Source organism: Salvelinus fontinalis, chromosome 6, assembly GCF_029448725.1.
Source record: "Salvelinus fontinalis isolate EN_2023a chromosome 6, ASM2944872v1, whole genome shotgun sequence".
Taxonomy (NCBI): Eukaryota; Metazoa; Chordata; class Actinopteri; order Salmoniformes; family Salmonidae; genus Salvelinus; species Salvelinus fontinalis.
The window spans coordinates 72,324,622-72,344,712 of record NC_074670.1 but is presented as its reverse complement, the minus strand read 5'-3'; the positions used below and the strand labels follow the sequence as shown (position 1 = coordinate 72,344,712).

Below are 20,091 nucleotides of genomic sequence, written 5' to 3'. Positions count from 1 at the left end.
AGTGATGGCTGTTTAGCAGTCTGATGTGGTAGTGATGGCTGTTTAGCAGTCTGATGTGCTAGTGAAGGCTGTTTAGCAGTCTGATGTGCTAGTGATGGCTGTTTAGCGGTCTGATGTGCTAGTGATGGCTGTTTAGCAGTCTGATGTGCTGGTGATGGCTGTTTAGCAGTCTGATGTGCTGGTGATGGCTGTTTAGCAGTCTGATGTGCTAGTGATGGCTGTTTAGCAGTCTGATATGCTAGTGATGGCTGTTTAGCAGTCTGATGTGCTAGTGAAGGCTGTTTAGCAGTCTGGTGTGCTGGTGATGGCTGTTTAGCAGTCTAATGTGCTAGTGATGGCTGTTTAGCAGTCTGATGTGCTGGTGATGGCTGTTTAGCAGTCTGATGTGCTGGTGATGGCTGTTTAGCAGTCTGGTGTGCTGGTGATGGCTGTTTAGCAGTCTGATGTGCTAGTGATGGCTGTTTAGCAGTCTGATATGCTAGTGATGGCTGTTTAGCAGTCTGATGTGCTAGTGAAGGCTGTTTAGCAGTCTGGTGTGCTGGTGATGGCTGTTTAGCAGTCTAATGTGCTAGTGATGGCTGTTTAGCAGTCTGATGTGCTAGTGATGGCTGTTTAGCAGTCTGATGTGCTGGTGATGGCTGTTTAGCAGTCTGGTGTGCTGGTGATGGCTGTTTAGCAGTCTGATGTGCTAGTGATGGCTGTTTAGCAGTCTGATATGCTAGTGATGGCTGTTTAGCAGTCTAATGTGCTAGTGATGGCTGTTTAGCAGTCTGATGTGCTAGTGATGGCTGTTTAGCAGTCTGATGTGCTAGTGAAGGCTGTTTAGCAGTCTGATGTGCTAGTGAAGGCTGTTTAGCAGTCTGATGTGCTAGTGAAGGCTGTTTAGCAGTCTGGTGTGCTGGTGATGGCTGTTTAGCAGTCTGATGTGCTAGTGAAGGCTGTTTAGCAGTCTGATGTGCTAGTGAAGGCTGTTTAGCAGTCTGATGTGCTAGTGAAGGCTGTTTAGCAGTCTGATGTGCTAGTGAAGGCTGTTTAGCAGTCTGATGTGCTAGTGAAGGTTGTTTAGCAGTCTGATGTGCTAGTGAAGGCTGTTTAGCAGTCTGGTGTGCTGGTGATGGCTGTTTAGCAGTCTGATGTGCTAGTGAAGGCTGTTTAGCAGTCTGATGTGCTAGTGAAGGCTGTTTAGCAGTCTGGTGTGCTGGTGATGGCTGTTTAGCAGTCTGATGTGCTAGTGAAGGCTGTTTAGCAGTCTGATGTGCTGGTGATGGCTGTTTAGCAGTCTAATGTGCTAGTGATGGCTGTTTAGCACTCTGATGTGGTAGTGATGGCTGTTTAGCACTCTGATGTGCTAGTGATGGCTGTTTAGCGGTCTGATGTGCTGGTGATGGCTGTTTAGCACTCTGATGTGGTAGTGATGGCTGTTTAGCACTCTGATGTGGTAGTGATGGCTGTTTAGCAGTCTGATGTGCTAGTGATGGCTGTTTAGCGGTCTGATGTGCTGGTGATGGCTGTTTAGCAGTCTGATGTGCTAGTGATGGCTGTTTAGCAGTCTGATGTGCTAGTGATGGCTGTTTAGCGGTCTGATGTGCTGGTGATGGCTGTTTAGCAGTCTGGTGGCCTTGTGATAGAAGGGATTCTGGGATCACTGTTCAAACACTCTTCATTCTGAAACAAGCACCCACTCCCATTTTTATTTTCACTGTAATGCTGAAAAAGGTGTGTGTGTTCTATTAGTTAAACAGGTGCTATGTGATTGTGGGGGTGACAGCCACAATCCAGGCAGCAGGTTTATCTGAGGATGTATAGATTTTAATCCTACTGCAGTGTTGAGCAGTACCACCCCGGGCCACATGACCTATACCTCCTACTGCAGTGTTGAGCAGTACCATCCTGGAACATATGACCTATATCTTCTACTGCAGTGTTGAGCAGTACCATCCTGGAACATATGACCTATATCTCCTACTGCAGTGTTGAGCAGTACCACCCCGGGCCACATGACCTATATCTCCTACTGCAGTGTTGAGCAGTACCACCCCGGGCCACATGACCTATATCTCCTACTGCAGTGTTGAGCAGTACCACCCCGGGCCACATGACCTACATCTCCTACTGCAGTGTTGAGCAGTACCATCCTGGGCCACATGACCTATATCTCCTACTGCAGTGTTGAGCAGTACCATCCTGGGCCACATGACCTATATCTCCTACTGCAGTGTTGAGCAGTACCATCCTTGAACATATGACCTATATCTCCTACTGCAGTGTTAAGCAGTACCATCCTGGGCCACATGACCTATACCTCCTACTGCAGTGTTGAGCAGTACCATCCTGGAACATATGACCTATATCTCCTACTGCAGTGTTGAGCAGTACCATCCTGGGCCACATGACCTATATCTCCTACTGCAGTGTTGAGCAGTATCATCCTGGAACATATGACCTATATCACATACTGCAGTGTTGAGCAGTACCATCCTGGGCCACATGACCTATATCTCCTACTGCAGTGTTGAGCAGTATCATCCTGGAACATATGACCTATATCTCATACTGCAGTGTTGAGCAGTACCATCCTGGAACATATGACCTACATCTCCTACTGCAGTGTTGAGCAGTACCATCCTGGGCCATATGACCTATATCTCCTACTGCAGTGTTGAGCAGTACCATCCTGGGCCACATGACCTATATCTCCTACTGCAGTGTTGAGCAGTACCATCCTGGAACATATGACCTATACAGTGATTATTGGGTGTGGCTGAATACTCTCATAACATACAGATTATTTAGGCTAGTCCTAAATGGCACTCTTTTCCCTATAGAGTGCACTGCTTTTGACCAGGACCCACATTTCCTTTAGAAAAACACTGCTTCAGCCCTGACCCCTGTCGCCCCTGTCAGCGGTTTGATTAGCCTTTGAAATGTATTTGCATTTATTTCGTAACTGTGTCAATTTGAAGACGGCTAAAAGATTACACTCCAGAACCCCAAATGTGGTATCTGTTGTGTTTCAGTTGGTCGGCATATGTACACAGACAGACAGGCAGACAGACAGGCAGACAGACAGACAGACAGGCAGACAGGCAGACAGACAGGCATACAACCGCCATACTTTAGGCTACACACTGTCTTAGTCACAAATGACACCCTATTCCCTATATAGTGCACTATTTTTGACCAGGACACATAGGGCTCTGGTCAAAAATGGTGTACTTTATAGGGAATAGGGTACTATTGGGATACAAACACCATTATCCTCACATGGCCAAACTGGGTTTGAAAAAGACACCTAAAAACTAATGGCAGAATAAATAAATGATTTAGCTAAAACAATTTCTGATGGGAATGTGCATGTTGAAACATGAGATATTTGAATAGTGATTTTGTGTGTTTGTGTGTGTGTGCGTGCGTGCGTGCGTGCGTGTGTGTGTGTGTACTTGATGACAGTCTTGTTTGCCATAGATATCTTCTTTGCATAAAAGCTTGGCAAGGCAGTGATTCTCAAAATGAATCCTGTGGTTTTAGACCCATTTCTTCTTCCAAGAGATTTCATGCTTTTCAGTTAAATTAGATAGACTAGATTTGATTAGATAGATTAGATTAGATATATTAGATTATATTAGATAGATTATATAAAATAGATTAGATAGATTAGATTAGATATATTAGATTGTATTAGATAGATTATATAAAATAGATTAGATTAGATATATTAGATAGATTATATAAAATAGATTAGATATATTAGATTAGATATATTAAATAGATTAGACTAATTAGATATATTAGATTAGATAGATTAGATAATGTATATAATATTATATATATTAGATAGATTATATTATATATATTAGATTATATATATTCGTTTAGCTATATTAGATTAGATTATATAGATTAGACTAGCTAGATTAGATTACATACATTAGATTAGATATATTAGATATATTATATTATATAGATTAGACTAGCTAGATTAGATACATTAGATTAGATATATTAGATATAGTATATAGATTAGACTAGATAGATTAGATTACAGTAGATATGCCTATGAGAACAATACAATCAATACAGGTGTAACGGCTGTCGTCTTCCTCCTCGTCTGAGGAGGAGAAGTTTGAAGGATCAGAGTACGGGCAGCTCAGGCGGCCCTGGACAGACGGGCAGCTCAGGCGGCCCTGGACAGACGGGCAGCTCAGGCGGCCCTGGACAAACGGGCAGCTCAGGCGGCGCTGGACAGACGGGAGACTCTGGCCTGCTGAGGCGCACAGTAGGCCTGGTGCGTGGTGCCGGAACTGGTGGTACCGGACTGGGGACACGCGTGGGGAGCAGGAACAGGGCATACTGGACTCTGGAGACGCACAGGAAGCCTGGTGCGTGGTATTGGCACTGGTGGTACTGGGCTGGTGCGAGGGGCTGCCACAGGCAGACTGGTGCGTGGAGAAGGCACCGGATAGACCGGACCGTGGAGGCGCACTACAGGTCTTGAGCACCGAGCCTGCCCAACCCTACCTGGCTGAATGATCCCCGTAGCCAGGCCAGTGCGGCGAGGTGGAATAGCCCGCACTGGGCTGTGCTGGCGAAAAGGGAACACCATGCGTAGGACTGGTGCCATGTACACCGGCCCGAGGAGAGCCGGCTTCATGGCACCTGGCTCGATGCCCACTCTAGCCCGGCCGATACGAGGTGCTGCCATGTACCGCACCGGGCTATGCCTGCTTACCGGGGACACCGTGCGTATCTCTGCATAACACGGTGCCTGCCGGTCGCTCTCTCTCCACGGTAAGCACGGGGAGTTGGCTCAGGTCTCTGGCACACCCCCGTGTTCACCCCCCCCCAATCATTTTTGGGGGCTGCCTCTCTGGCTTCCAGCCGCGCTTTCGTGCAGACTCCTCATACCACCGCCTCTCCGCTTTCGCTGCCTCCAGCTCAGCTTTGGGGCGGCGATACTCACCAGCCTATGCCGAGGGTCCCTTGCCGTCCAGAATCTCCTCCCAAGTCCATTTCTCCAGATATCGCTGGTTCTCCTGCTGCTGCCCGTTACCACGCTGCTTGGTCCTTTTTTGGTGGGTGGTTCTGTAACTGCTGTCGTCTTCCTCCTCATCTGAGGAGGAGAAGTTTGAAGGATCAGAGTACCAATGCGCATTGTGGTAATTGATCATCTTATTTAATGAAGTGAACAACTCAAAATACAAAAACAACAAATTGAAAACCGAAACAGTTCTATCTGGTGCAGACACACAAAGACTGAAAACAACCACCCACAAAACCCAACAGAAAACAGGCTACCTAAATATGGTTCCCTATCAGGGGCAACGATTGACAGCGCCGAAAACATAGATTACGAAAACATAGATTACCCACCCAACTCACGCCATGACCAAATAAAACAAAAGACAAAACAAAGGAACTAAGGTCAGAATATGACAACAGGAAGACAATTACTAACCATCAAGACAGACCTAACAGCAGAATTAAGATGTGGATAAGGCTGGGGATAGGGGAAGCAGTCCTAAAGCTCTTTCCTGCTTGCTGTTCCTCTCTGTGTGGACACTGTACATAACAGTCATGCTGCCAGTGTTTCTGTCCCTCTCTGTGTGGACACTGTACATAACAGTCATGCTGCCAGTGTTTCTGTCCCTCTCTGTGTGGACACTGTACATAACAGTCATGCTGCCAGTGTTTCTGTCCCTCTCTGTGTGGACACTGTACATAACAGTCATGCTGCCAGTGTTTCTGTCCCTCTCTCTGTGGACACTGTACATAACAGTCATGCTGCCAGTGTTTCTGTCCCTCTCTGTGTGGACACTGTACATAACAGTCATGCTGCCAGTGTTTCTGTTCCTCTCTGTGTGGACACTGTACATCAGTCATGCTGCCAGTGTTTCTGTCCCTCTCTGTGTGGACACTGTACATCAGTCATGCTGCCAGTGTTTCTGTTCCTCTCTGTGTGGACACTGTACATCAGTCATGCTGCCAGTGTTTCTGTCCCTCTCTGTGTGGACACTGTACATCAGTCATGCTGCCAGTGTTTCTGTTCCTCTCTGTGTGGACACTGTACATCAGTCATGCTGCCAGTGTTTCTGTCCCTCTCTGTGTGGACACTGTACATCAGTCATGCTGCCAGTGTTTCTGTCCCTCTCTGTGTGGACACTGTACATAACAGTCATGCTGCCAGTGTTTCTGTCCCTCTCTGTGTGGACACTGTCCTTAACAGTCATGCTGCCAGTATTTCTGTCCCTCTCTGTGTGGACACTGTACATCAGTCATGCTGCCAGTGTTTCTGTCCCTCTCTGTGTGGACACTGTACATAACAGTCACGCTGCCAGTGTTTCTGTCCCTCTCTGTGTGGACACTGTACATAACAGTCATGCTGCCAGTGTTTCTGTACCTCTCTGTGTGGACACTGTACATCAGTCATGCTGCCAGTGTTTCTGTCCCTCTCTGTGTGGACACTGTATATCAGTCATGCTGCCAGTGTTTCTGTCCCTCTCTGTGTGGACACTGTACATAACAGTCATGCTGCCAGTGTTTCTGTCCCTCTCTGTGTGGACACTGTACATAACAGTCATGCTGCCAGTGTTTCTGTCCCTCTCTGTGTGGACACTGTACATAACAGTCATGCTGCCAGTGTTTCTGCCCCTCTCTGTGTGGACACTGTACATAACAGTCATGCTGCCAGTGTTTCTGGGTAAATAAAGGCCTACGGTGCCAGAGACGGAAATTTATCAAAAGGGTTTATTTGGATACAAATTTCTCTACAAATATATTGAACAGACTATACATACTTAATACTTACCAAAGCTATAATTAAATTTTCTCCTGAATGTACAACAGATTCTAACTATTTACTTTGTATAGTTTGTGTTAGGTTCAGTAGAAGTGATAAAACATCTACTCAAATATCAACTGCTATTACTTTCTTTTGTAGTCCATGTCTTGTCCTTTTAGCATTGAAAAAAGGCCCACAGCGTCTCTAACCTGTTCATATCAGGGAGATGGTCATGTACAAAATATGTGCCAATGTAGTACATTAACCAAACTTCTTTTAGTGTGGAAGACAGCAATAAAGGACTATCTTTTCATCTAGCTGTGGTTGCTCATTTGAACTTTCAGTCAGCACTGTGGAGGTAGGGAGGGGAGGGGTTGATGGGTGATGTTTCAAAGTTGTATTTTATCTGGCTAACAGGCTCGATTTCTTACTTTATTCTACAACTTACACTTGGGAAAAGTACCTCAATCCTCTCTCACCTCAAAAGTCAACCCCCTCCTTATCTCCTTCCCTAAATCCAAGTCTTGTCCAGTCAGCAGGACTGCGAGAAAGGGGGTGAGTTATTGTGCGATAGTAGAGAGAAGAGAGAGGGGTGTGGTATGGGGATTCTCACGTTTTTACAACAATCAGTTTGCCCCCCAGGCTTCTATTCATCTACTCATCAGTATATCCTTATCATACCGTAGGATTGAGTTACCGTGACAAGCAGGTGTCCCTGGTTCGCTGGTCATCGTTTCTGACAGGGCTGGTTCTGTCCTACCTGTGTGTTTTAGGAGGGTCATTTTTCACTGAAGGCTTGATGCCGTTAACCATCTTTCACACAGATTTGTTTAGACAGATAACTCCTTTACAACACTAGCCAGTCAGACTGTTTTTTATTTCTGAGTTAAAAAGAGTAAGACGATGACACGTCAGAGAAAGTTTTTCTGTATTTTATTATTCTTATCAAAAACAAACATGAGACCAATGTTGGTATAAGCCATACCAGCCCTGGGTTCAAATGCTATTTCAGGTATTTCCATTACTTTTCAATACTTTTCAATACTTTTCAATACTTTTCAATACAAGTATTCAGATCAAATGTATTTGAAAAAAAAACAAGTAGTTGAATATTGAAATGTATACACTTGGAAAGTATTAGGAAATACTCAAATACACTGACTCAAATACCCTCCCATGCATTTAACCCAGGTATCTGAAATTAGTATATGAAATAAATATTTGAAAATACTTTCAAATTCAATTTGGTTGACTATTTCATTTTTCACAAATAACCATTCAAATGCTCAATTAAAAGTACTTGTTTTGAGCAGTTTATTTGAAAATACACAAAACAAATTATTTGAATAACAAATACTCAATGCATATGTACCTGAACCCAGGCCTGCGCCATCCAATCACAAATCACTATTCTACAATGGCACATGTTGAACAAATGTTTTACACGCAAACACTCAGAGATAAAAACACATACATAACCAATAACATACACACCTTAAATACAAATAAATACAAAATGTCATGACAGTCAGCAATTATAGATTTATGTGTCATGGCTGACTCTGCTGTTTCCGTGGGAACCAGGCCCTGCTCATCCTGCTGTCACATGCAACTGAGCACTGCCCTGTCAGCGCTAACAGACTACTGTGTGTGTGTGTGTGTGTGTGTGTGTGTGTGTGTGTGTGTGTGTGTGTGTGTGTGTGTGTGTGTGTGTGTGTGTGTGTGTGTGTGTGTGTGTGTGTGTGTGTGTGTGTGTCGTGTTGTGTCGTGTCTCAGGTAGAAGTCTCTTTCTCACTCCTTCTTTCTTTAGTGTCTTTAGACCTCTAGCTGTGTTCTGCCCATCCCTGTCTCTCCCTCTAAGTCTGTTCAGACCTCTGTGCCTTCCTGTGGGTATAGGATGCTTGCTGAGCCCAAGCCAGGGTAGAAATGCCCATTGAACTGGCTGAGGATGGGGCTGCTGTAACCCAGGGAGGAGTGGGTGGGCAAGGAGGAGAGGCCAGGAGGAGGCGGCAGCTGGGAAGCCCACTCCGAAGCACCTGAGCTAGGGCAGTAACTACCAAAACCCCCAGGCTGTGTAGGCCTCTGGGTCCCGTCCAGGGTAAGGGTTATGGGCAGGGCCTGGTTCAGCAAATCTCCTCCGATTACATTGGCTCCCTCAGATGCCACTCCAGACATCTCAGACAGGAAGCTGCTCAGGCAAGGGGCGGTACCTGAGGAGGAAGGGGAGGGGATTCTCTCTGGCGTGGGGGACATGTCGATCCCATGGTTGCTGGGGGGTTGGGGACTCCCCCGGTCATTGGGATCACCTGACTCCAGCCCTACTGACTCCCCCTCTCCTCCAGACAGCGAATCAGACTTCCTCTTCCTCTTACGACGAAAGTTTCCGTTGTCAAACATCTTCTCACAGTTTGGGTCTAGTGTCCAGTAGTTACCCTTACCTGGAAGAGAGAGAGTGAGGGAAAGAGAAAGGGGGGTGGGGGTGGGGTAGATTAGAATGTGTTTGGGGTTGACACGGACTACTGACTGCATCATCTACTATCATTACTAAACACAGTTAATCTACCGTTCTATCACACGACTGTTACACACTCTAAAGACAAGCTGTTCAATCACTAGACTGTTACACACTCTAAAGACAAGCTGTTCAATCACTAGACTGTTACACACTCTAAAGACAAGCTGTTCAATCACTAGACTGTTACACACTCTAAAGACAAGTTGTTCTATCACTAGACTGTTACACACTCTAAAGACAAGTTGTTCTATCACTAGACTGTTACACACTCTAAAGACAAGTTGTTCTATCACTAGACTGTTACACATTCTAAAGACAAGCTGTTCTATCACTAGACTGTTACACATTCTAAAGACAAGCTGTTCTATCACTAGACTGTTACACACTCTAAAGACAAGCTGTTCAATCACTAGACTGTTACACACTCTAAAGACAAGCTGTTCTATCACTAGACTGTTACCCACTCTAAAGACAAGCTGTTCAATCACTAGACTGTTACACACTCTAAAGACAAGCTGTTCTATCACTAGACTGTTACACACTGTAAAGACAAGCTGTTCTATCACTAGACTGTTACACACTCTAAAGACAAGCCGTTCTATCACTAGACTGTTACACACTCTAAAGACAAGCTGTTCTATCACTAGACTGTTACACACTCTAAAGACAAGTTGTTCTGTCACTAGAATGTTACACACTCTAAAGACAAGCTGTTTTATCACTAGACTGTTACACACTGTAAAGACAAGCTGTTCTATCACTAGACTGTTACACACTCTAAAGACAAGCTGTTCTATCACTAGACTGTTACACACTGTAAAGACAAGCTGTTCTATCACTAGACTGTTACACACTCTAAAGACAAGCTGTTCTATCACTAGACTGTTACACAATAAAGACAAGCCGTTCTGTCACACGTCTGTTACACACTCTAAAGACAAGCTGTTCTATCACTAGACTGTTACACAATACACACAAGCTGTTCAATCACTAGACTGTTACATACTCTGAAGACAAGCTGTTCTATCACACGACTGTTACACAATAAAGACAAGCTGTTCAATCACACGACTGTTACACACTCTAAAGACAAGCTGTTCTATCACTAGACTGTTACACAATAAAGACAAGCTGTTCAATCACTAGACTGTTACACACTCTAAAGACACGCTGTTCAATCACACGACTGTTACACACTAAAGACAAGCTGTTCTATCACTAGACTGTTACACACTCTAAAGACAAGCTGTTCAATCACACGACTGTTACACACTAAAGACAAGCTGTTCTATCACTAGACTGTTACACACTCTAAAGACAAGCTGTTCTATCACACGACTGTTACACACTCTAAAGACAAGCTGTTCTATCACTAGACTGTTACACAATAAACACAAGCTGTTCAATCACTAGACTGTTACACACTAAAGACAAGCTGTTCTATCACTAGACTGTTACACACTCTAAAGACAAGCTGTTCTATCACTAGACTGTTACACACTCTAAAGCCAAGCTGTTCTATCACTAGACTGTTACACAATAGAGACAAGCCGTTCTATCACACGACTGTTACACACTCTAAAGACAAGCTGTTCAATCACACGACTGTTACACACTAAAGACAAGCTGTTCTATCACTAGACTGTTACACACTCTAAAGACAAGCTGTTCTATCACTAGACTGTTACACAATAAAGACAAGCTGTTCTATCACTAGACTGTTACACACTCTAAAGACAAGCTGTTCTATCACTAGACTGTTACACACTCTAAAGACTAGCTGTTCTGTCTCTAGACTGTTACACACTCTAAAGACAAGCTGTTCTATCACTAGACTGTTACACACTCTAAAAACAAGCTGTTCTATCACTAGACTGTTACACACTCTAAAGACAAGCTGTTCTATCACTAGACTGTTACACACTCTAAAGACAAGCTGTTCAATCACACGACTGTTACACACTCTAACGACAAGCTGTTCTATCACTAGACTGTTACACACTCTAACGACAAGCTGTTCTATCACTAGACTGTTACACACTCTAAAGACAAGCTGTTCAATCACTAGACTGTTACACACTCTAAAGACAAGCTGTTCTATCACTAGACTGTTACACACTCTAAAGACAAGCTGTTCTATCACTAGACTGTTACACACTCTAAAGACAAGCTGTTCTATCACTAGACTGTTACACACTCTAAAGACAAGCTGTTCTATCACACGACTGTTACACACTCTAAAGACAAGCTGTTCTATGACTAGACTGTTACACACTAAAGACAAGCTGTTCTATCACTAGACTGTTACACACTCTAAAGACAAGCTGTTCTATCACTAGACTGTTACACAATAAAGACAAGCTGTTCAATCACTAGACTGTTACACACTCTAAAGACAAGCTGTTCTATCACTAGACTGTTACACACTAAAGACAAGCTGTTCTATCACTAGACTGTTACACACTCTAAAGACAAGCTGTTCTATCACTAGACTGTTACACAATAAAGACAAGCTGTTCAATCACTAGACTGTTACACACTCTAAAGACAAGCTGTTCTATCACTAGACTGTTACACACTCTAAAGACAAGCTGTTCTATCACTAGACTGTTACACATTCTAGACTGTTACACACTCTAAAGACAAGCTGTTCTATCACTAGACTGTTACACACTCTAGACTGTTACACACTCTAAGGACAAGCTGTTCTATCACTAGACTGTTACACACTCTAAAGACAAGCTGTTCTATCACTAGACTGTTACACACTCTAGACTGTTACACACTCTAAGGACAAGCTGTTCTATCACTAGACTGTTACACACTCTAAAGACAAGCTGTTCAATCACTAGACTGTTACACACTCTAGACTGTTACACACTCTAAGGACAAGCTGTTCTATCACTAGACTGTTACACACTCTAGACTGTTACACACTCTAAGGACAAGCTGTTCTATCACTAGACTGTTACACACTCTAAAGACAAGCTGTTCTATCACTAGACTGTTACACACTCTAGACTGTTACACACTCTAAGGACAAGCTGTTCTATCACTAGACTGTTACACACTCTAAAGACAAGCTGTTCTAACACTAGACTGTTACACACTCTAAAGACAAGCTGTTCTATCACTAGACTGTTACACACTCTAAAGACAAGCTGTTCTATCACTAGACTGTTACACACTCTAAAGACAAGCTGTTTAATCACTAGACTGTTACACACTCTAAGGACAAGCTGTTCTAACACTAGACTGTTACACACTCTAAAGGAAAGTCACAATGGCTACTTAAAGTAAAGACACATCACAACTAAAGTAGACTTTTGACTTGACTAAAGATTAACAGCAGATTCACATTGGTCTGTCATGACAGATTTGGTTCTGGGTGCCAAGGTTAGATTCAAAATGAATAATTCAACCATCAAATACTGTCATACCTTAGATTGATTGGTCATTTTATTTTGTGGGCTTTTTGTAAAACAAACACATGATGTAGTTAGTCTTACCAGGATCGTCCTCGTCTCTGGGGACCTTCTTGAAGCAGTCGTTGAGTGACAGGTTGTGCCTGATGGAGTTCTGCCAGCCAGCCTTGCTCTTGTTGTAGAAGGGGAAGTTATCGGCCACGTACTGGTAGATCTGACTCAGGGTCAGCCGCCGCTCCGGGGCGCCGTGGATCGCCATGGCGATGAGGGCAGAGTAGGAGTAAGGCGGGCGTACCAGCTTCATCAGGTCTTCCTGTGAGGGCAGAGAGAACCAGCTCAGCTCCCTCCCAGGGACCCCCGCCCCGCTGGACCCCAGGTAGGGCCTCTGCATTCCGTAGTGCTGGGGGACGAAAGGGGGCCCGGGGTTACCTGGGGGCCCGGTGGTGGCCAGGTATGGGGGAGCATTGATGCCGGATCCGTTAAACCACAGGTAAGGGTTGGGGGAGGAGGTGCTGTAGTCGTAGGAGGTGGGGGTGGTGCGCTGGGGGCTGGGGAGCGATGGAGGGGGGTAGTAGCAGTCACTGTACATGCTGAGCTCTGGAGGTTCCTGGCCCAGGCTGGGGAACTGGGGGCCACAGCAAGGAGGAGACTGGCCCTGAGGTTCGAACGACGCCATGGTCAGAGTCTCTAGTCTCTCTCTCACCTGTGTTGTTCTGGTCCTTGGAAGATGATGACTGTTTCAGTGTCTGAGTTGTGCCCACGGGGTCTCTCTCTCTCTCTCTTGTCTGTCGCTCACTCTCTTTGTGTGTGTGTGTGTGTCTCTCTCTCGTCTGTCGCTCACTCTCTTTGTGTGTGTGTGTCTCTCTCTCTCTCTCTCTCTACACCTCTACCTCTACCTGTTTACTCTTTGCCCTCGCTCTGTCAGCACTGTCAACTGTTGTACAGGTTTTATCTGTTTCCCTGGCAACACCCGTTTATCCTGATTGGTTGTTTAGCCAGGTGAGGATTCTGACAGGAGTGTCTGTCAGCCAGTTCCTTCAGGCTCCCTCTCCACAGGAATATACACCCATACTCTTAGTAAGCGTTTCATTCCATTTTTGTGTTGTGAAGAAAATTTTAAAAATCAAATGAAATATACATTTCTAGAAACGTGTATGATTGCTGATTATCGGCCTATACAATTTCCAAATGCCTGTTCACTGAACCTAAATAGTTAGCTAGATTGCTATGGAATTCTAGAGCCCGCCGTTGATGGCAAACATTATAAATATGTATTTCTTCTCTCCTTCAAATGTGTCTGTTGTTGCCATAACTTTGTAAAGTGTATTTTTGGCATCTCAGTCACATGAAAGGGTAGTGGTTCAGCCGTAACTTTGTTGCTTTGTTAGAACCTGGCGCCTCCGTGTGGGGAAACAATGTGATAGCACCCAGTAAAATGTGATACACACAGCACGAGGCAGGACGTTTGTTCCTCAGTGCGCATGGGCATCCAGAGGAAGAGGCCGCTAGATAACGACCCGATCGGATATCGTAAGTATTTAGTTCACTTGTAAATATTTATAAATAAGAAGGTGCCTATTTAATTAAAGTACTCAAAAGTTTGTTATTTTATCCAAGATTGACAAGCTCACTGACTTCACGTTTAGTTTACTTTGGATACATTTTGCAATGGTTAGCCTGGCCAGCCAACGGAACTAACGTCAGCTAACTGCTACTTACACCTGTCAATTAAAGTCATTAAAAAATATATATATTTGAAGTTTATAAATGTAAGCTTAAGCCCGTCCTTGCGTTATACCTACTTAGCTGTTTAGCCATTGATTATGCTATGTTTCTGAAACATTTTCAGTGTGCTCAAGTTCTGCTTGGTTTTGGTGAGCTATTCATTTATGATTCGAATCTCATATGAATATCGCGCGTTTATAGATGGCGGAATCTCCGGCTTCATCTGGCGACAATCAAAAGGACTGTGGCAAAAAGATGATGGAGTTGAACAAAAGGGTTTAGAGAGAATGATCGAAGACATGGAAAATCAATCAGGTATGCTGTTGTATTATGGGAATCGCTACCATTTCAATGTTGTAGGCTGTTTCATTTTCTAATATTTTTACATCTAGGTTTTCTGTATGATGATGTATGTAGCTATAGCTGTTATTTTCAGAAAGAATAAAGGAAAATAGTTAGTAGCAAAAATGTTTTTTACTTTACTTATGGCTCGATCACATTGACAGGGTTGTGCGCAACATAAATGCAACATTCTCCTTCTGCTACGATTTCTGTCAAGCCGCATACAGTTTGACTTACTGTCAACGTTCAAAAATGCCAACGTATGCACCACACAGATCGCACTGCAGCTGCCTCTGCAACGCAATGCTGCAGGGCAAACGCAGTATTCCATTGGAAATGAATGCTCTTCTGGTGTACCAAAACGCAATGACACAGTAGGTGTGATCGAGGTGTTAGACTTAAACCCTAACTTCTTATCGCCTTATTATCCATATACTCCCCACTCTTTAATATTCCATTAGAAAAGTTAATGGGTGTGTGTAATTCATTCTAAATTCTGCCTTGTTTTTTTAAAGTCATACTCAGTATGGCCCACGTCTGACACTGACAGCCCTGTCCCTCTTGTCTCCCCTGTGGTTTCTCAGTGCAGCTGAAGTGGATGACCTATGACCTGGTGGTGCAGTGGACCTGATCCAGTGGATGGATTCCACCTCCACCACACTAACAGAGATGCATGATTCACTAGGAATGTCTGTTCTGACCTTTATTCAAATAATATACCAGGCTACTATATGGATTTCTATGTGAACCAGTGGCCATGCAGGGTGACTTTACACTGACTGAGTGTAATCTAGTTGACTGTCTGTGGTGTTTCAGATGGAGAGAAGAGAGAGGAGCACAGAACAGGGTGACTTTACACTGACTGAGTGTCATCTAGTTGACTGTCTGTGGTGTTTCAGATGGAGAGAAGAGAGAGGAGCACAGAACAGGGTGACTTTACACTGACTGAGTGTAATCTAGTTGACTGTCTGTGGTGTTTCAGATGGAGAGAAGAGAGAGGAGCACAGAACAGGGTGACTTTACACTGACTGAGTGTCATCTAGTTGACTGTCTGTGGTGTTTCAGATGGAGAGAAGAGAGAGGAGCACAGAACAGGGTGACTTTACACTGACTGAGTGTCATCTAGTTGACTGTCTGTGGTGTTTCAGATGGAGAGAAGAGAGAGGAGCACAGAACAGGTTGACTTTACACTGACTGAGTGTAATCTAGTTGACTGTCTGTGGTGTTTCAGATGGAGAGAAGAGAGAGGAGCACAGAACAGGGTGACTTTACACTGACTGAGTGTAATCTAGTTGACTGTCTGTGGTGTTTCAGATGGAGAGAAGAGAGAGGAGCACAGAACAGGGTGACTTTACACTGACTGAGTGTCATCTAGTTGACTGTCTGTGGTGTTTCAGATGGAGAGAAGAGAGAGGAGCACAGAACAGGGTGACTTTACACTGAGTGTCATCTAGTTGACTGTCTGTGGTGTTTCAGATGGAGAGAAGAGAGAGGAGCACAGAACAGGGTGACTTTACACTGACTGAGTGTCATCTAGTTGACTGTCTGTGGTGTTTCAGATGGAGAGAAGAGAGAGGAGAACAGAACAGGGTGACTTTACACTGACTGAGTGTCATCTAGTTGACTGTCTGTGGTGTTTCAGATGGAGAGAAGAGAGAGGAGCACAGAACAGGGTGACTTTACACTGAGTGTCATCTAGTTGACTGTCTGTGGTGTTTCAGATGGAGAGAGGAGCACAGAACAGGGTGACTTTACACTGAGTGTCATCTAGTTGACTGTCTGTGGTGTTTCAGATGGAGAGAAGAGAGAGGAGCACAGAACAGGGTGACTTTACACTGACTGAGTGTCATCTAGTTGACTGTCTGTGGTGTTTCAGATGGAGAGAAGAGAGAGGAGCACAGAACAGGGTGACTTTACACTGAGTGAGTGTCATCTAGTTGACTGTCTGTGGTGTTTCAGATGGAGAGAAGAGAGAGGAGCACAGAACAGGGTGACTTTACACTGACTGAGTGTAATCTAGTTGACTGTCTGTGGTGTTTCAGATGGAGAGAAGAGAGAGGAGCACAGAACAGGGTGACTTTACACTGACTGAGTGTCATCTAGTTGACTGTCTGTGGTGTTTCAGATGGAGAGAAGAGAGAGGAGCACAGAACAGGGTGACTTTACACTGACTGAGTGTCATCTAGTTGACTGTCTGTGGTGTTTCAGATGGAGAGAGGAGCACAGAACAGGGTGACTTTACACTGAGTGTCATCTAGTTGACTGTCTGTGGTGTTTCAGATGGAGAGAAGAGAGAGGAGCACAGAACAGGGTGACTTTACACTGACTGAGTGTAATCTAGTTGACTGTCTGTGGTGTTTCAGATGGAGAGAAGAGAGAGGAGCACAGAACAGGGTGACTTTACACTGACTGAGTGTCATCTAGTTGACTGTCTGTGGTGTTTCAGATGGAGAGAAGAGAGAGGAGCACAGAACAGGGTGACTTTACACTGACTGAGTGTCATCTAGTTGACTGTCTGTGGTGTTTCAGATGGAGAGAAGAGAGAGGAGCACAGAACAGGTTGACTTTACACTGACTGAGTGTCATCTAGTTGACTGTCTGTGGTGTTTCAGATGGAGAGAGGAGCACAGAACAGGGTGACTTTACACTGAGTGTCATCTAGTTGACTGTCTGTGGTGTTTCAGATGGAGAGAGGAGAACAGAACAGGGTGACTTTACACTGACTGAGTGTAATCTAGTTGACTGTCTGTGGTGTTTCAGATGGAGAGAGGAGAGAGGAGCACAGAACAGGGTGACTTTACACTGACTGAGTGTCATCTAGTTGACTGTCTGTGGTGTTTCAGATGGAGAGAAGAGAGAGGAGCACAGAACAGGGTGACTTTACACTGACTGAGTGTCATCTAGTTGACTGTCTGTGGTGTTTCAGATGGAGAGAAGAGAGAGGAGCACAGAACAGGGTGACTTTACACTGACTGAGTGTCATCTAGTTGACTGTCTGTGGTGTTTCAGATGGAGAGAAGAGAGAGGAGCACAGAACAGGGTGACTTTACACTGACTGAGTGTCATCTAGTTGACTGTCTGTGGTGTTTCAGATGGAGAGAAGAGAGAGGAGCACAGAACAGGGTGACTTTACACTGACTGAGTGTCATCTAGTTGACTGTCTGTGGTGTTTCAGATGGAGAGAAGAGAGAGGAGAACAGAACAGGGTGACTACACTGACTGAGTGTCATCTAGTTGACTGTCTGTGGTGTTTCAGATGGAGAGAAGAGAGAGGAGCACAGAACAGGGTGACTTTACACTGACTGAGTGTCATCTAGTTGACTGTCTGTGGTGTTTCAGATGGAGAGAAGAGAGAGGAGCACAGAACAGGGTGACTTTACACTGAGTGTCATCTAGTTGACTGTCTGTGGTGTTTCAGATGGAGAGAAGAGAGAGGAGCACAGAACAGGGTGACTTTACACTGACTGAGTGTCATCTAGTTGACTGTCTGTGGTGTTTCAGATGGAGAGAAGAGAGAGGAGCACAGAACAGGGTGACTTTACACTGAGTGTCATCTAGTTGACTGTCTGTGGTGTTTCAGATGGAGAGAAGAGAGAGGAGCACAGAACAGGGTGACTTTACACTGACTGAGTGTCATCTAGTTGACTGTCTGTGGTGTTTCAGATGGAGAGAAGAGAGAGGAGCACAGAACAGGGTGACTTTACACTGACTGAGTGTCATCTAGTTGACTGTCTGTGGTGTTTCAGATGGAGAGAAGAGAGAGGAGCACAGAACAGGGTGACTTTACACTGACTGAGTGTCATCTAGTTGACTGTCTGTGGTGTTTCAGATGGAGAGAAGAGAGAGGAGCACAGAACAGGGTGACTTTACACTGACTGAGTGTCATCTAGTTGACTGTCTGTGGTGTTTCAGATGGAGAGAAGAGAGAGGAGAACAGAACAGGGTGACTTTACACTGACTGAGTGTCATCTAGTTGACTGTCTGTGGTGTTTCAGATGGAGAGAGGAGCACAGAACAGGGTGACTTTACACTGAGTGTCATCTAGTTGACTGTCTGTGGTGTTTCAGATGGAGAGAGGAGCACAGAACAGGGTGACTTTACACTGAGTGTCATCTAGTTGACTGTCTGTGGTGTTTCAGATGGAGAGAAGAGAGAGGAGCACAGAACAGGGTGACTTTACACTGACTGAGTGTCATCTAGTTGACTGTCTGTGGTGTTTCAGATGGAGAGAAGAGAGAGGAGCACAGAACAGGGTGACTACTGATCTGGACCACATTCTGAAGGGGCTGGACTCCATGTCTGAGTGTCTGGACAGACTGGCATCTACGTATGTCTGTAGGGCTCTGGTCAACAGTAGTGCACTATTGGAATAGGGTGTCATTTGAGACTCAATCAGTGTTCTAATGTGTAGATACTATGCAAATTGAGTGGGAGGTAGAAGAGGAGGGGGAGGAAGAGGAGGAGGTAGATGAGGAGGGGGAGGTAGAGGAAGAGGTAGAAGAAGAGTAGGAAGAGGGGGAAGTTGAAGAGGAGGGGGAGGAAGAGGAGGAGGGAAAAGGGGGGAGGTAGAAGAGGAGGGGGAGGAGGATGAGGAAGAAGAGGGGGATGTAGAAGAGGAGGAGGAAGAAGATGAAGAAGAGGGGGAAGTCGAAGAGGAGGGGGAGGAGGATGAGGAAGAAGAAGGGGATGTAGAAGTGGGAAGAGGGAGAGGTAGAAGAGGAGGGGGAGGAAAAGGAGGAGGAAGAAGGAGAAAATGGAGATGTGAAGGAGGAGAAGATTAAGAGAAGAGGAGAAAGCATGTGTGTGAGGAAAGTGGAGTTAGTGGGTGGGTTATAAAACTGGACCTTTAATGATCAAAACTGAAAAATGATAGATCAAGATCAGTGTAATGTATACAACTTCACTACATTTAACTTGACGTGCAACTTAAAACATTAACCTTATAAAAATAAAACTTCAACTGTGAATTGGCTACTACACAATAAAAGCTACTTTATGTCATATTTTTTCAATTGTGCATCTCCCTACCACACACACACACACACTGTGTCTCCTGCGTTGCTGGTTCTGGTCAGAGTGGTGCAGGGTGCAGCAGGCAGCACTGGCTCTGTGCTCCAGGTCCTCTCTCCATGTTTATGAGCAGCAGAGGTGTGTGTGTGTGTGTGTGGTATGGTCTATCATCTCCTTCACTCCTGGGAAACTCTGCTGCAGCATAGAATGGAAAGGCCCATTGGTTAGTTTATGATGTGTTAAGGCATCAAGTCAACAAGTGGGTGGTGTTTCTCCTTGCACAGCCAATAAACCCC

At 44.8% G+C, this 20,091-nt stretch overlaps 1 protein-coding gene and 1 long non-coding RNA gene across 2 annotated transcripts; one reads left to right on the top strand and one right to left on the bottom strand.

Annotated features, from left to right (window-relative positions):
• Positions 1–7,720: 7,720 nt before the first annotated feature.
• Positions 7,721–14,651, bottom strand: LOC129858415 (forkhead box protein I1-ema-like). The gene is made up of 2 exons (XM_055927622.1): positions 12,803–14,651; positions 7,721–9,216 (listed from the first exon to the last, which is right to left on the bottom strand). Exons 1-2 carry the CDS (start codon positions 13,392–13,394, stop codon positions 8,645–8,647), a joined length of 1,164 nt encoding a protein of 387 aa, XP_055783597.1. The 5' UTR covers positions 13,395–14,651; the 3' UTR covers positions 7,721–8,644.
• On the top strand, positions 14,162–19,289 carry LOC129858416 (uncharacterized). Its single transcript, XR_008760025.1, has 3 exons — positions 14,162–14,248; positions 14,645–14,758; positions 15,370–19,289. It is a non-coding gene; the product is annotated as an uncharacterized LOC129858416 (long non-coding RNA).
• The last annotated feature ends 802 nt before the right edge of the window (positions 19,290–20,091 follow it).